The following is a 15788-nucleotide window of genomic DNA, read 5'->3' on the forward strand; positions in this document are numbered from 1 at the left end:
TAGCATTCACGTCTTGGCCACACTATTGTCCATCAGAATTTTTTTTTATTGGTTTCTGGACTTTGCTTTTTAGAAGAAATATCACTTTTGCTTTATTTATATAAACGGTGTAGATAACGGGATATCCCGTATAAAAAACTTAAGTAGAAAGATTCTATAGATTTAAGAGCAGAATTATTTGATATACCCTATCTTTAGTGTATATATTTAGAATGCATTTTGTAGCTGTTTTGTGTAAAAATGCACAAAAAATTGTTTTAAGTGAAGTCTGGAGGAAGCTTACAAGTGTATAATGTGGTTCACCGTGGAAAATGAAAGAGAGTAGTCTTGTGCATAGTATGGATAGTTCTAGCATTTGGTTTTCTTAAGCAAGGTAGGTACTCCTGGCTTTCTGTTAAGTTTTATGGCGTGTACTGTCCTGTTTTTCTGGGAGGTGAAATCTTAACTGTGGAAACAGGTGAAATAAAAAAATCACACTGTAACAAGTATTTAATATTGATATTGGTTGTGGATGCAAATATATTTAGTTCCCCTTTGTTTCATGTGGAAGAATTGATGGCTAAATTACTGGTATTTACCTTGTCAAACCATCCCCAAGTGGTGGTCTGGTGTGCAGTTTGTAAAGAAACATTTATAGAAATCAAATATGCAAACAGTGGTTCTTCAGGTAGTCATTTGTATCTTCTACTAATTTAGACATCTTTTTAAAAAGAGGTGAAATAGTTAACTTTAATAAAGTTATTGCTGACAGCGTGTTCAGTGACATGAAAACCTTATGGTTTTGTAGAGATCTAAGTGTTTGTGATAATTTATATTGAAGTGTTGTTTGTAAACATGTAGTTAAAAACCCAAATCCTATACCCTCCAAGAAAACTTCTGCAAACACAAAAGGTTATTTTCCCCTGTTAAGGATCTGAACAGAAAACCATAGCAGCTTCAATGACTGCCCTCATGCTCCATTGCCAAGAGAACAGTGCTATAAGCATGAAACAGTTTGAGTTCTCCTATGTATGTGCTCTAAAAAATTGTGGTGTGTGTGTGAGAGAGAGAGAGAGAGAGAGAGGGCAAACTTAATGTGGATTCAAAACACATTAGAGGATGTGCAGTCTGAAGAGCACATGCAAAAGTTGGTTTATTTTGGTCCTGTGCAGTGTCGCTTGAAAATAATAATAAAAAAACAGTATTGACAATAATTTTTAGGGGAGAAAATATCACTTCTGATGTTTTACCACTTTTTTTTTTTTTTTAAATTGAATGTAAATTTATGTATGAACTAAGCAGGTGTATGTGTACATGTTTCTTTTGAGAGAGGAAAAAGCCTATCTGTCTAAACTTAAAAAAAAAAAAAAATCAGGAACAACTGGTTTTAATAAGGATAAAATCCTGAATGGTAAAAACTGAGAGATGACAAATATTAGATAGAATAACTTGTCTTTTTCTAAAGGAGCTAGATTTATTTATTTTTTTAAAGTTTTATGTTCTGTCTTGATAAATGCTGTTCTGTCTGTATTGCAGCTCTGAATTTTGAACCTTATGGATTGTCGTTTACTTCAAGCATGTCTTCATCCGGCTTCACTGGCCGGCAATCTCCTGCTGGTCTTTCTCTTGGTTCAGACATGTCTGGTAATAGTGCCGAGTTAGGACAGAAAGAGTGAGTTATTCGATCTTTGAAGTCAAATATAGAATTTCTTGTGCAGTTAAACCTATGTTCTTGTCAGGGTTGAATTTTTGTTACTTGTTTAATCACATGGACTTAACTTAGAACAGTGGTTCTTGAAAACAGCTTTTACGCAAAAAGAAATCACTATGCTAATCCACTATACAAAAAAGAAATAATCAAGGATACCTTTTTTGTCAGATTAGCTAGAAGAAATTTATGCAGTGAAAATGCACGCTTTTCTGAATCTTCCTCTTCAGACAGTACAAAACTCTGTAATAAAGGAAATTTCCTTTATTACAGAGATCCGTGAATAATTATAGTTCCACACAAATGAGTTATTTATTAAATGGGACTTAACATCTTTAAACTTATCATGGAACAGCTGGATGCTCCTCACAAGTCCTGTTGAAGAATTTCTGAAATGTGAACTTAGTCAGAAATTCTCTTTTTATTAGCACAAGGGAAAACCTAAAACCCTACTCGTTCGTTGCACTTACAGCCATAGAATATTTACAAGTCTGTCAAGTCTTGTGCTTTATCCGAGAGTCTGTCCAGACTGTTCAAGCAGATTCTTGTGCTGGTGTTGAGGTTACTTTTAGTTGAATAGAAAATTAACTCATCTCAGATTTTTAAAATAAAGTCCAAACATATAACGATGTGCAACATTTACAAAATGCTTTACATCTTCAAATACATTACAGGTTTTCACTACTTTCTAAGTGCAATACTCCTATGAAATAATGTATTCCACTCTCACGCTACTTCTCATCCATGGCTTCTCATGGAACACATTGTCAAATTCTAGGTCCCATTCCTAATGTTCAAAGCCTTACATGGGATTGTCCCAATTTATCCAAGGAAGTGCCTCACTCTAGATGATTATGATCTGTCAAAACAATTCAGTTCCGCTGGAACAACAGAAATATCAACATCAAGAATGAGACTTGTGTGTGCAGGAATCAGTTTTCTCAACATCTGGCCCATGTCTGTTAAATTCCACTTCCTGGATCTTCCTCACCTTTAGTGACCCCACCTAAATTACATATGGTCAAATCTACAACCAAAATATTTATAACAAGTGAAGGAAAGAGAGAGTTTTTTGTAATAGCTGATGTATATAAAAACCTAGATAGCTGAGAGCAACCTGGGCATAGTATCCACTTCTTGCTGATTTCACAGCAGGGACTGAGTGTGTATTTGTGTGGTAGCAGAGAAAGTTGTTAGCATGGAATGTCCATGCAGATAGAAGAAGGCTAGTTTCTATTCTCCTGTCCATTGGGATGTTAGAGTGCAAAGTGTATGCAAATTTACAGAAACCTCTGTAAAAATGGCTTTGCTTTTCGGAATAGCACTTTCACAAGCTGACCCTGCTTTATTACATATCTTTTTAGGACCAATTGTCTGAAACTTGATGGTGTGAGGAAATTATGGGGGAAAGAAGGCTACCTCCCGAAAAAAGAGAACAAAACAGGAAAAGAAGATAAAACACAACCTGTTCCTCAAGATAGCATATTAACAGCACATGTAGTTGATCCTCCTCTGATGCAGTCTGAGCAACAGGTAGTCAGCCTTTCAGAGGAAGAAAAGGAGAAGCAGCAGCTAGCATCAACATTGTTTGTTGGGCTAGGGTCAAACAGCACTATCAGTCTGGTAGGTGATTTTTATAAATTACAAGTTACAAAGTTTACAAAATAGCTGTATTTAATTTCAGTTATTATTTGTATACAGCTGCTCTCAAATCAGTGTTCAGTAGCATTCAGAATGTGACATGAATTAAAAAAAGGATATTGGAAATAGCTGTCATTACCTAAAGAACCTGTTTATCGGGGCTCCTAGAAAGAAAGGAGCAAAAAATACTTTAAATGACAGATTTTAAAATCAAGCAACTTCTTCGGTTATTAAAGGCTTTGGAGTGAATTGTCCTGAGTAGCCGGAACTCCCCTGTGTTCACACTGCTCCCCTATGTTTGCTTGCCCTGCCTCCTCACAAAGCTCAAACCTATGTTAAGCTTCCCAAGTATTCGCTACCTTTAACGCAGCTTCAAAGAGCCATTGGAGGTTGCAGAGCTCGCATACCTGGCAGTACGGGTTAAGACTGACACGTTTTCCATAACTTGTGGCTGGGTATGGTAGAATGTGAGAAGTAAAATCACTCACCATTCAAAGAATCTTCTACTCATGACCTTTATCAGCACTGCTTGTTCAAATCTTAATATCTTATCCCTGCTTTTCTGCAAAATCTTTATGTAAATATAGATGTTTTTCAACAGAAGATAAAGAATTTCCTAATTGTACAGGAACCACAATGATGCCTGCACTACAGAACAACTCCAGTACCCCCAAAGTAACTTCTTAAGTGTCCTATGCAGTGTCCAATGCATATTTTAAAACAAATCTTTATTTAAAGGTCACCTCTGTTGGACAGTTAACTTTTATTTGCCCTTTGTCCCTGGTCCTTCCAGACAGGCTTCACTCTGTTAATTAAGCCAATCACCAAGTTAAAATAAATAAATGTAAAAATCCCTTCTGTTTTTTCCTCAGATGGGGAGAGCAGACATCATCACTCAGAAGTTTAAAAAAAAATCAAAAATAAGTGAAACCCAGAATAGCGAAGAAGCATCTAGCTTCCAAAATATTGCTACCTTGCCTTTCAGTTCCTTACCTGATACAGCTCCTAACAATAAGGAAAACTTTCAGGGCAATGAACATCTCGGATTAAGGAAGATCTCACTGAGTTCTTCAGAAGTTTTGGAAGCTAGTGTATCATTTGAAACGTCTCAATCTGTAACAGAAGTTGGACTGGATGAGCAGCTTTCAAACTGTAGACTATCGACATCCTCTTTGTTTGCTGATAGTAATATTGAAGTTTTTCAGCCTCCCCAAAATGTTACAGATATAGTTGCCAATAAGGCCCCCTTGAGTCTTTGCTTACCAGAAGAACTAGCTGGTCACCCTCATTCGGAAATAGTAGAGCTTTGTAGTAGTGACATCCTGACTGTGTACTGGTGTAAAGTTTGGACAGATGACTGTTCACTGCTTGTCCTGTTTGTTGCCAACAACAGCACCTCACCACTCAAAACTGTGAACCTAGTGTTTGAAAGTGCAGAGCATTTTAAGGTAAGAAAATGAATTGTTACTTGTACAATAGAAGAGAACCATTGGTTTCCTCTGTTTTTTACTTGTGACATACAGTGAGTTTTTCTTTTCAGGTAGTTCAGACGGTTAATAAGCTTTTGATGACTTTTAAGGAATCAGACATGTTACTATTCTTGTTCTCATGTAGTGAGGGCAATGAAGGTGTTTTAGAGATTTCTTTAGGACTTCAGCTACATCTGGGATTTGTACAGTAACTCCTCACTTAAAGTCATCCTGGTTAATGTTGTTCGTTGTTACGTTGCTGATCAATTAGGGAACATGCTCGTTAAAGTTGTGCAATGCTCCCTTATAACGTCTTTTGGCAGCCGCCTGCTTTGTCCACTGCTTGCAGGAAGAGCAGCCCTTTGCAGCTAGCTGGTGGGGGCTTGGAACCAGGGTGGACCGGCAGCTCCCCGCTCCCCTAAGTTCCCCATGCAGCAGCTGCCCAGCAGGCTATCAGTTGCTGGCAGTTCAGCTGTCCCTCCGCCCACTGCCATGTGCTACTCCTGCCCTCTGCCTTGGAGCTGCTCCCGGGAGTCTCTTCCTTGCTGGGCGGGGGAAGAGAGAGAGGGAGGCTAATGTCAGGGTGTCCCCCTCCCCCCTGCTCCTGCACCCCACTTACCCCATCTCCATAGTGGGGGGGGGGAGGGAGCGAACACGACAGAGCTCAGGACAGAGGGAGCTTCCTGGCGGCAGCAGCAGCTGCTGTCTCAGCTTGCTGATCTGATTAAATAGGCAGTATACTTAGAGTGGGGTCAGTGTACTTAAAGGGGCAATGTGCATCTCTGTCTCTCGCACAGGGTGTGTGTCTCTGTCTGCCATGCTATCTCCCCTCCCTCCAGTCGTGCTGCCTTGTAGAGTGTGAGGCTACATTAACAACGGGTTATCCCTTGAAGGCTCAGCCAAAAGCTAGTTCATCATTTAGCAGTAAGGCATTCCCTGGGAAATAAACCACTCTCTTCCACCCTCTGACTTCACCACCTCAACCAAGCTTCACAATCGTCATCGCTGTGTACAGTATTAAATTGTTTAAAACGTATGCTGTGTGTATGTGTGTGTGTGTGTGTGTGTGTGTGTATATATATATATATATATATATATGTGTGTGATATATATCCTTGTCTGGTGAAAAAAATTTCCCTGGAACCTAACCCCGCCCCCCATTTACATTAATTCTTATGGGGAAATTGGATTAGCTTAGCATCGTTTCACTTAGTCGTGTTTTTGGGAACATAACTACAACATTAAGTGAGGAGTTACTGTATATTGGTTGGTAAAAGAGGATCATGGTAAAAAACTTCTAAGGATGTAATAGAAAAATCTTATTGATTGAACCTCAAACCTTTACATGTGTTAATTAATATAAGGGTATGTCTACATTTGAGCTGGGAGGGGTACACATACCCACACTGGCTCTGCTTGAGTGACTGCCTAAAAATAAATGTGACTACAGCAGTATGGCTGGCTGTTTGGGTTAGCCTCCTCGTGTACATTCGGGTATGTACTCAGGTGGCTAGCCTGAGCCGCCGGCTGTGCTGCTGAGGACACTGCTACTTTTAGGCACTAGCACGAGCAGAGCTAACATGGGTACATGTTTGCAAGCTGGGAATCGCACCACCTAGCTCAAATGTAGATATACCCTAAAAAGTATTTATGGATTGCTATAAATGTCTGTGGATCTTGCTATATTCCAAGATGTGGCCATTCGCACATACCTGGAACATGGTTAGATATCCTCAAAATAACAGTATATGCCAGTCATAGTATTGAGCGTTGGATATTCAATGTTCATAAGAGTGCTGACTGATCTATAGAAATTGTCCCCTGTTCGAAAGCAGAAGGGTAGACTTTTGGGATAAGAGGGGAGAGGGAGTCCACTGAAAGGGAGTTCAGGTACAGAGTCATGAAATCTCAGTTTCTGCAGTGGTCCATTGCTAACTGGATCAGTGGAAATAAGCAACAGGGGCCTGGTAATGGGTTTGGATGCCTTTTTCCTGTAGAATTTCTGGTTTGAATCAGGCTAGGTTGCTGCTATCACATATCTAGTTGGTTATGTTGTTCTTAGCTGACAAGTGTCCATACCACAGACTGCTACCACAGTTGGCACCTGTGCGGTGGCAGAGTGGCAGTTTCAGCAGAGGCCAAAGACTGAATGTCAATGGAAATGGAATCTTGCAGTTTCGCTGTCTGCCGTGTGAACTTGTTTTGATGATAAATCAAGGCTTTCAGTTTCCAGGGCTGTCAGTTCAACAACTTTCCTGAGCACTAAATTCACTTTGAATAGTCAGTCAAAGTGCATTTCTGTAAAATTTTACAGTTAAACCCAAACCAACAGTACAATAGTCACGGGTAAATTTACAATGTGGTGGATAAAACATGCAACAGTACTATGGTTCTATTCAGCAATGATGGAGTACAGAGAGAGCAGTTCAAAGCGCGTTCTCTGTTTACAAGATTTCCTGTTTACCCTCTGCTAAAACAAATGGCTATTTTATAATAAAATCCTGGTAGAGAAGTAGTTAGCATTTTGTTGAATTGACTGTTTGGAATGTCATTGTTTGACTAGTGAAACTGCCATGTGCATTTCCACAGAAGTTAAATGTAATTTAGTGTGCACGTTGGGGTGGGATTGTCCTTTGTGATCCTGATCTCACACCTAATGGAAATCGGGATTGATGTCATTGCAGTCAATTAGGTTACACGAGTGTAAGAGCAGAATCAGTCCTGGTGTTTTCGGGGATTGTAAACTCTGGTTTAGCAATTTCTAGTTGACAGTAATCTGAATATTTTCTATACCTCTGTTAACTTTTTTCTTTCTTTGTAGATCTTTGAGAGTCTTAGCTGTCATTTTCCTGTCATAGAAGCTCAAAGCATGGAAAGCTGCCAAAAGTGTGTGCAGTTGGAAAAAGTCTGTACAGAGGGCGTTCTCTCTGGCTCCATTAGTTATCATCTAGATACGGATACTCATCTTGAGTTTTCACTAACTTTCTCACTGTCAGATTTCATCAGGTAAATCGCTGATAAAATAAGATTTTTTTTTTTTTTAAATCTGGTATTGCAGTCGAAGTAGTAAATAGCACAGGTTGGCTCAGAAAGCTGATGATGGGAAATAGAGGTTTCTGTCTGTGGGCTATTGGTTTTTAATCTAATTCAGACTGGTAATGTTAGTACAGTATGTCACCACTTGTCAATGGCCTATTAATATGTGAAATACGTGTGTTGTCATTAGTCTGGTTCCTAGAGGCCAGTAATGCCATCACAATTCCCCCCATCATCACAACTGGCTCCTTTATTGGCAGTCTCAGCAGAAAGAGCCTGGAATGAATAAGCATGGAGACTGAGCAACCCGCACATCTTTAATAATCATCTGTCCATGTTGAGCATTCATAGCAGGGGCAGTGTAAGGAGGCTAGTACAACAATTGCCCGGCTGTGCCTATTCTTATAAATTGAGGATTTCAGAAATGAGGAATGTCAGTCCAACGCCTTCAATGAGCATTAAAGTTCACATTGTCTTCATGGCTTTAAAAATTATATACATAGTGACTTTCACAGGCTTTTCTGCTACCTTCTCTTTTGCTTTTTAAATGTATATTTGAGATAGTGAGAAGTTTTTTCTGTTGTAAATAAAGATGGCATGATCTAAATTTCTTGCATTGTACTATGAGAGAGACTGAGATTAATAATTCAGGCATGAATCTTTTTCTCCTCTTCTCGCCTCCCTCTTCCCAACTTCTCTCCTTGGAGTTTAGCTTTTTATTCCAAATAATAAAAAAAATACTTGTCTCAAAACCACACTGTAAAAGATTAACTCTATTTTGTTCTGTATTAACACTTTTTTTTTTTTTTTTTTTTTTAATATCTACTTATTTGCTACCATGGAAAATATGGTCTATTTTGTGGTGAGATAAGGCACTCAGTAATGTTGCCACAAATGTTTTGGATAGTAAAGAATGTTAATACCTCTGACTGCAGAAGATAGCTTAGCTTAGTTTTGGTGTCTGCCCAAATAATTATCTTTAGAAAGGATTCAGTTACCTAGATTATCCAAAATATTGATTTCCACTGAATTATGAATTCAAGAGCTAAGTACAAAATCCCATAAGACTACTGAATGCTTTTTCACTTGGACACATTCACTGGAAATACTAAATACTTTTTTGGAGTGTTGAATGAAACGGATTGGACAGAAAGGATAATAAAGGCATGTTGCTTCAACAGAAAGTAAATTGTAAATCTTTGAAACTGAGTGAGTTTATTTTAAATGCAGGGACCCATATTGTGTGAAAGGACCGACCGCTTTTACTGTAAAAACAGCTCATGCTCTTTATTTTTCAACTCTCAATGTTTTCATTCCTGAAGTAGTGGAAGTGACATTTTGTGTTCAAGCAGCCAATTTAAGTTTTTAAATTAGACTTTGTACTTGAGAGCAACATTTATAAGGTTTCCATAGTAAACTCTTTATTTCAGGGGCTTATAACTTGGCAATTTAAGTGGCATTAGTCTGAAGTTGGTCAGCACTAATGTTTGATTTAAGTTAAGTTATCTTTTTTTTAATTTAATTTAATTTAAAAAAAATAATTTAATTGCTGTAAAAAGCAATTCAGGCTCTTTGTATTGTGGAGTGGAAGGGTTGTGTTTCGACAAGTGCATTTTTAAAATTGTTTGCTTTGCTATATAACGGTTTTCAGATACAGATTATTTTGGAGATCAGCTATATTCAGAATAATACAGAGGTGGTTTTACTCAGATTTGTGTTTAAATCTTTTTTCAGACCAATGAAAATGACCACTGAAGACTTTGGGAGATTGTGGCTGTCCTTTTCTAATGATGTGAAACAAAATCTAAAAATGTCACCTTCTCGGGGATCTCTCTCAATAGCTCTGAATGCCCTGAAGCAGAAACTAAAGCTCCATATTGTTGAAATTATTGGTGAGTGAATTAACATTTATATTCTATATCTTGGTGCTGTAAGTGCCCATGGTTTTGCACAGCACATATGTTGTGCCAAGTAAATAAAGTTCCTGCCCCAAAGAGTTTATTGTCTAAGACTCTGATCCTGTAACACCTGTGCACATGAGTAACCCTACACAGTCATTGCTCCATTGACTTTAGTAAGTCTGCTCAGATGCTGATGGCTGGTATGTAAAGGTATAAGTGGGTATAATACAATGGCAAATAATAGAGTGGCATGTTCTCATTTTTATCTTAAGTGCTTCCCAAAATAGATATGTTTTCAGAAGTATTTTGAAAGAGGTGAGGGAACTGGCAGGCAAACTTTAAAGGTTTGTGTGAAATAAGGCATGAAATTGGGAGTGACAAGGGGGCTAATTAGGAATGATGTTTGAAGCATGGGATGAGTTGAGGTGAGAGAGAAGAAGAGGGCAGAAAAATACTACATTTGAAAGGACACTTCAATTTGAATTATATTTAATATGAATTGCAATTATTTCTTTTAGTTTTAAATGTATTTGTTGTTTTGTTTTTAAGGTAATGAGGGAATAGCGGCATGCCGGCTACTTCCATCAGTCCCCTGTCTGCTGCATTGTCGTACTCATGCAAGGACACTGGCACTCTGGTTTAGATCCTCTTGTTCTGCTCTTCCAGACAGTTTATTGTATCAGTGTCAAAAGGTGATGGAGGAAGCTTAATTGCAACAGTGCCTGCTTTTCTAACCTATTGGTGTAAAAATAAATACATACAAAAGACTTACAGGGTTACACAAATGTTTACCAAAGCAAAATGAGTTAAGACAATACTCAAAAGTGGTTTGACCTTCCTCCTTTCCCCCACCTCTCCGAAACTGGCATATGCCATATGGACTAACAGGAAAGTAGGATGATCTACGATGTGCCTGCAGAAATGTGCTCAGGATTGTACAGTTGCTGACAAATGACCCGATGAAGTATTGCTAACTGTTTAAATGAAATGTATATTTCTTAGTTTATTGTAGATGATTGAAAGTATTTATTTTCTATTATGTAATTTTTGTATGTAGCAACCCTTTACTCTTAGGAGCAGCTACTTAGTACTTAAATATTATTTTAAGGAAAACATCACTGCTATGAAGTCAGCTTTATTCTGTAAAAATGACTCAAATGCTTGTCTGTAACATTACCATTTACTTCATTTATGAGCTTTTTCTAAAGCTGCATTTTAAGCACTATTGGAAACAAGACTCATACTGGCTGTTGCACGTGGTATGTTATCTTACCACAGAATACAAGTGCACGCTTCATAATCCTTTCACTGGCTTTAATTGGTCAGAAGTACTGCACGGGATCTTTCAGTCATTCACCAGTTAAGGATTTGACTAATGGCATCCAGACAGTCTTTGGAGAATGGGAGAGGTGTCTAAAACTGGGAGTTGCATAGCGATAGCTGAATTAGATGGAGATCCATTGCTATCCAAGTCATGTGTATGGTATCTGCAGCTCCTTGTCATTTTCATTTTATTCCTCTTCTTCACTTGCCTTTGGTAGACGCCTGTAACAATCATCAAAAGAACCGTGCATGTCCCAAAGAGATTTTTCAAAAGGATAGTAGAGGAAAATATTAAGACTGTATTTATCTTGAAGGTGCTGTGTATTTAATTTGGGCTGAAACATTTGAATTTACTTTGTTTTCTTTTATAATGCTAATTATCTATTGATTGGTTGTCAGTCTTTGTGAATTATTGCTTATACATGGTTTGGACGTAATTGTGTGGTTACGAATCTTTCTAAAGGCTTGTTTTCACAGAACAGCGATGTGCACTATGGGGGTGTGATTTCTAAAGCACACTAACTGGTCCAGGTAGACCCCGCTGGTGTGCACTAAAAGTTCCCAAGTGTATTTTACTCTAGTGCCATTTGAAACAGTACTACATTGAAGTGCATTAGGGAACTTTCAGTGTGCACTGGCAGGGTCTACATAGACCAACTAATACACAATGTGTTAGTGAGTTTTCAAAATCACACCCAGTGTTCATTGTTGCTTTGTGTCCACAAGCCCTAAGGCTTAATAGATCTAATCAGCCTAGTGTGCATGCTGTATGTGTCTGGATTGTTTCTCCCCTTTGTCATTACCATTCCCAAAATCCAGCATCTAGGCCTTGGAATCCCGTGATCTGCATTTATTTAGATCACATCACTTTTTTGCACAACTTTACAGTAATTCACAAGTAGCTATTTTTTCTTTAAAGTTAGAAGAATTGACATTTGTGCAAACAATGCTTGCAAGTGTGGCATACAAAGGAAATGGGATTCTACATCAATTTGCATTGTTCTTATGCTATTTTTTATATTGAAAAGGAAAATCTTAGGAGGTATCTTAATATTCTCAGTTTTCATCTGGCAAACATCAGTGTCGGAGGAAAGAAAAGTATTAATTGTTTTTATTTTGCCTCATTTTGTTAAATGTTCATAAAATCATATAAAGAATGTAATTTTGATACACCAGTTATTAAAAAGATTGTTTTAATAACTTCTTTTAGAGGTTAAGCCAATTGTCTTATTACCACAGGTACCACGACGTAAGAAAAGATCTTTTGGTCACTGCTATTACAATACCCTCTAATTGAGGAATTTATTAAAATGCACTAAATCTGTAAATATATTAAACATTCTGCATACATTAAATAACATATATTTAATGCTCTGAGACAATTTGTATGAATGAAAGCTTATTTTAATTTCCCTGCTAGTACAGAATGTAAATCAAGTTGGGTGCTATAATTGGATTTCAATGTATTATAAAAAGTTACAGTAATATCTGTTCTGGCCTATGGATTTTTCACCATTTCTTTAATGGGATGTTGAGGCTCTTCTGATATGAAACAAACCAGTAATGCCTTCTGTTTACTTGTAGGTGTGATGCTCCTCTTTATCCTTACTTTTTTCCACCATGGTTTGTTTAATTTAACCATGATTCTGAGAAAACAATCCAGGATCTTATGTTGCTGTGACATAAAGGGGTTTGCTCGCTTGTACCCGAGGTACAGCCTTTATTTTTAGATTGTCCACCAAAACTATTGTGTTAATCTCTCATTGTGTTTACACTTTTCTGTAATTTAATAATGTGCGTGTAATAAAATCTCCAGCCCAGTTTTACAGCTGTTTTAACTGGACATATGTCTTTGGTGCTGTATACCTTAACAGTGGTACTATTAGAATAATGGCATTTAATATCATTGAAGAATTGTTCCCCAACATAGATGATTTGTAATTTAATGGCTGCAGGTCTAGACTACCATTGCCAAGAGATTAAATAAAAGACAGAAAAATGCTCTGTCTATACAGGCAAGCAGTGTGTACATAAAAATTAAATGAGATGTGCTAGCAAGCAGGGGCAGAAGTTTTTACAGAATTACAAAAATGTATATGCTGAATGACAGAGTACTAGCCCCCATTAGGATTATTCTTTCTCAATGCAACAACATAGTGACAAAGAATGTAGCATATGTATTTCACTAGGTTTGCTCACAACGGCAATTAGTAATGACAAGTATTCCAGCTTCAAGTATACAAAGTGTAGATGTGACATTATCTTTGGGTCTGTTATTTCAGCAGCATTTTGTATCCCATGGCTTCTTCATATCCTTTTTGGAATTGAGCCAGATTATGATCTAGGCACCACAGGAAAACTGTGTGGTTGAGCATTCATGCTTTCATCATTCCTAGAGTTGATTAGTGCAATGGTGTTATTGCCTACAAAAAAACTTGACAATGCTTAGGCTGCTGGTATGCTGTGATCACGGCCTCTCTTGTGGATATTGTCTCATTGTATCCTTCTACTCCCCTGTCTACCTCTCTTTAGGGGAGGGGCTATCAGCTTTGAGCTTGCCGTTCATATGGCACATTGCTGCTAGAGTTTGGGGGCAGGAACTGGGAATTCTGGGGCTCCAAATCTAGCCCTGAATGCATATGTTCTGGAGCAAGTCAGTTGTACCTCTCTCCATCAATTTCCTGATCTGTAAAATGGAGAGTGGTGGTGAGATGGACATAGTAGTGTTTATTTAGATCAGTTTTTCCCAGACTTGTTCCGCTGCTTGTGCAGGGAAAGCCCCTGGCGGGCTGGGCCGGTTTGTTTACCTGCCCTGTCCACAGGTCCAGCTGATTACGGCTCCCACTGGCCGCCGTTTGCTGCGCCAGGCCAATGGGAGCGGCGTGGGCCGAGGGCCGTACTGGCCGCCACTTCCAGCAGCTCCCATTGACCTTGAGCAGTGAACTGCGGCCAGTGGGAGCCACAATCTGTGGACGTGGCAGGTAAACAAACCGGCCCGGCCCGCCAGGGGCTTTCCCTACACAAGCGGTGGAACAAGTTTGGGAAACACTGATCTAAATAAACACCACTATGTCCATCTCACCACCGCTCTCCATTTTACAGATCAGGAAATTGATGCAGAGAGGAACAACTGACTTGCTCCAAAACAGATGCATTCAGGGCTAGATTTGGAGCCCCAGAATTCCCAGTTCCTGCCCCAAACTCTAGCAGCAATGTGCCATATGAATAGCAAGCTCAAAGCTGATAGCCCCTGCCCTAAAGAGAGGTAGGTAGAATTTAGGTAATTCTACGACAATTTATATTGTCCTTACTCTAATTTTTATCATGAAAACCTGTTAAGAGTTCTCACCTGGCAACCACATCAGTGCTGTAGGGAAAAAAAATACTTTGTTCTTATTTTATTTTGTCTTTTGTATAACACTTAAAAGATGCCCTACAAAATAATATAAGTATTATTAATTATATAATTCCAGTTTTAAATAGCCCACCTTTGTTACTCATGTTTTGTACTGATTAATTCACTATGGTCCCAGCTGTGAGATATGGAAACCTGAGCCTTTATAAGACAAAGGAAATTTTGCCTTACCTGTTAAAGTTCCCTACTTCATATTTTTTTTAATTAGGTAGTGCAAACCACAGACATAGTTTCTATATTAAATGTCTGGTTCTTCTTTGAGGGCTTCAGTGTAGTCCCACATGTGAGAGCCAGCCTCTAGAATTGAGGTGAAGAACTATATAAAAAAGCAGTGTCCACTGCGAGGTGCCAGGAGTGTCTCTGTTAAGATGATGTAATCACTTCCTCTGTATAAGGGAGCACACCTCTTTCTTTTGCCTCCAATGCAGGGAGCTAAACAGAACTCTCTCATATGCCTGCAGGCTAATTAGCTAGCCTTAGAAATACTTGGTTTGGTAAGATGGTGCTACAATCCATTTCTGCCTAGAACACCTCACCCACTGTCCTCTGCAGGGCACTGCCCACTAATCTCCCACAAGTGGGAGTGTCCGGAGGCTTACTAGTAACTTCCTCAAAAATTGCCTCTGTGCTTTCCCACTACCCACCCGCCGCCTTCTGTGCCCCATAGTGCTTTGTTTCAGGAAACTGCGGCTAGGGAGAAGGAACTGATGTGAGGAGTGTATTCCCATATTTAGATGACTTCATCCTTGTACAAGGGCACTCCTGTGCACCCAGCAGATACAGCATTTTTATATCGTTCTGCAGCTCAATGCTAGAGGTGCGGTGCTGAAGAACAGCAGTTACTAGTAAGTAACTCCTATTTTTAAAAACATCTTCTGTGTTTTAGCAATATCCTAGAGTTATTGCAAGTTTAGAGTTTATGGGCAATTCTGTGACAGAACAGTCTGTCCTGTGTTTAACAATCTGATTGACAATTTTGAAGCTGCCACCCTGCCTGTGGAAGGAAGGAAACCACATTGTGAGGGTTGACAGGACATAAAATAATTGTAAGGTGAAATTCTCTCTCTTATTGGGCCCAGGATTTCCCTTTATTTCTGCTAATTCCCCTTTCTTCTCACCTGTCACTCTCCCCAAAACTAAGATTTGCAGCCAGTGGAATGAGAGGGAATTACTTATTTAAAATAATGTCTGAGACCCATCCATCTTCTCTCTAGTGTCCATGAAATGAGCATTAATGCAGTTATAAAGCTCCAGTCGCCATTGCAGGCTATGTAGTCTCATGTGAACGCAAAGCAAGAGAAAGATACGTGGCATTA

General features: G+C 38.7%; 1 protein-coding gene across 7 annotated transcripts in view; it reads left to right on the forward strand.

Annotated features, from left to right (window-relative positions):
- AP4E1 (adaptor related protein complex 4 subunit epsilon 1) overlaps positions 1 to 12900 on the forward strand; it is a 32526-nt gene extending 19626 nt beyond the window's left edge. For all 7 annotated transcript variants that reach the window (XM_034783182.1, XM_034783183.1, XM_034783184.1 and 4 more), the window contains 6 exons: positions 1516 to 1651; positions 3052 to 3310; positions 4201 to 4776; positions 7619 to 7803; positions 9568 to 9725; positions 10284 to 12900. In XM_034783182.1, coding sequence (XP_034639073.1) covers positions 1516 to 1651; positions 3052 to 3310; positions 4201 to 4776; positions 7619 to 7803; positions 9568 to 9725; positions 10284 to 10444 — 1475 coding nt within the window. In that variant the 3' untranslated portion in view covers positions 10445 to 12900. The remainder of the gene's footprint in view (positions 1 to 1515; positions 1652 to 3051; positions 3311 to 4200; positions 4777 to 7618; positions 7804 to 9567; positions 9726 to 10283) is intronic.
- Positions 12901 to 15788: the final 2888 nt, after the last annotated feature.

The sequence above is a fragment of the Trachemys scripta genome, chromosome 10, assembly GCF_013100865.1.
Source record: "Trachemys scripta elegans isolate TJP31775 chromosome 10, CAS_Tse_1.0, whole genome shotgun sequence".
NCBI classification, from domain to species: Eukaryota; Metazoa; Chordata; order Testudines; family Emydidae; genus Trachemys; species Trachemys scripta.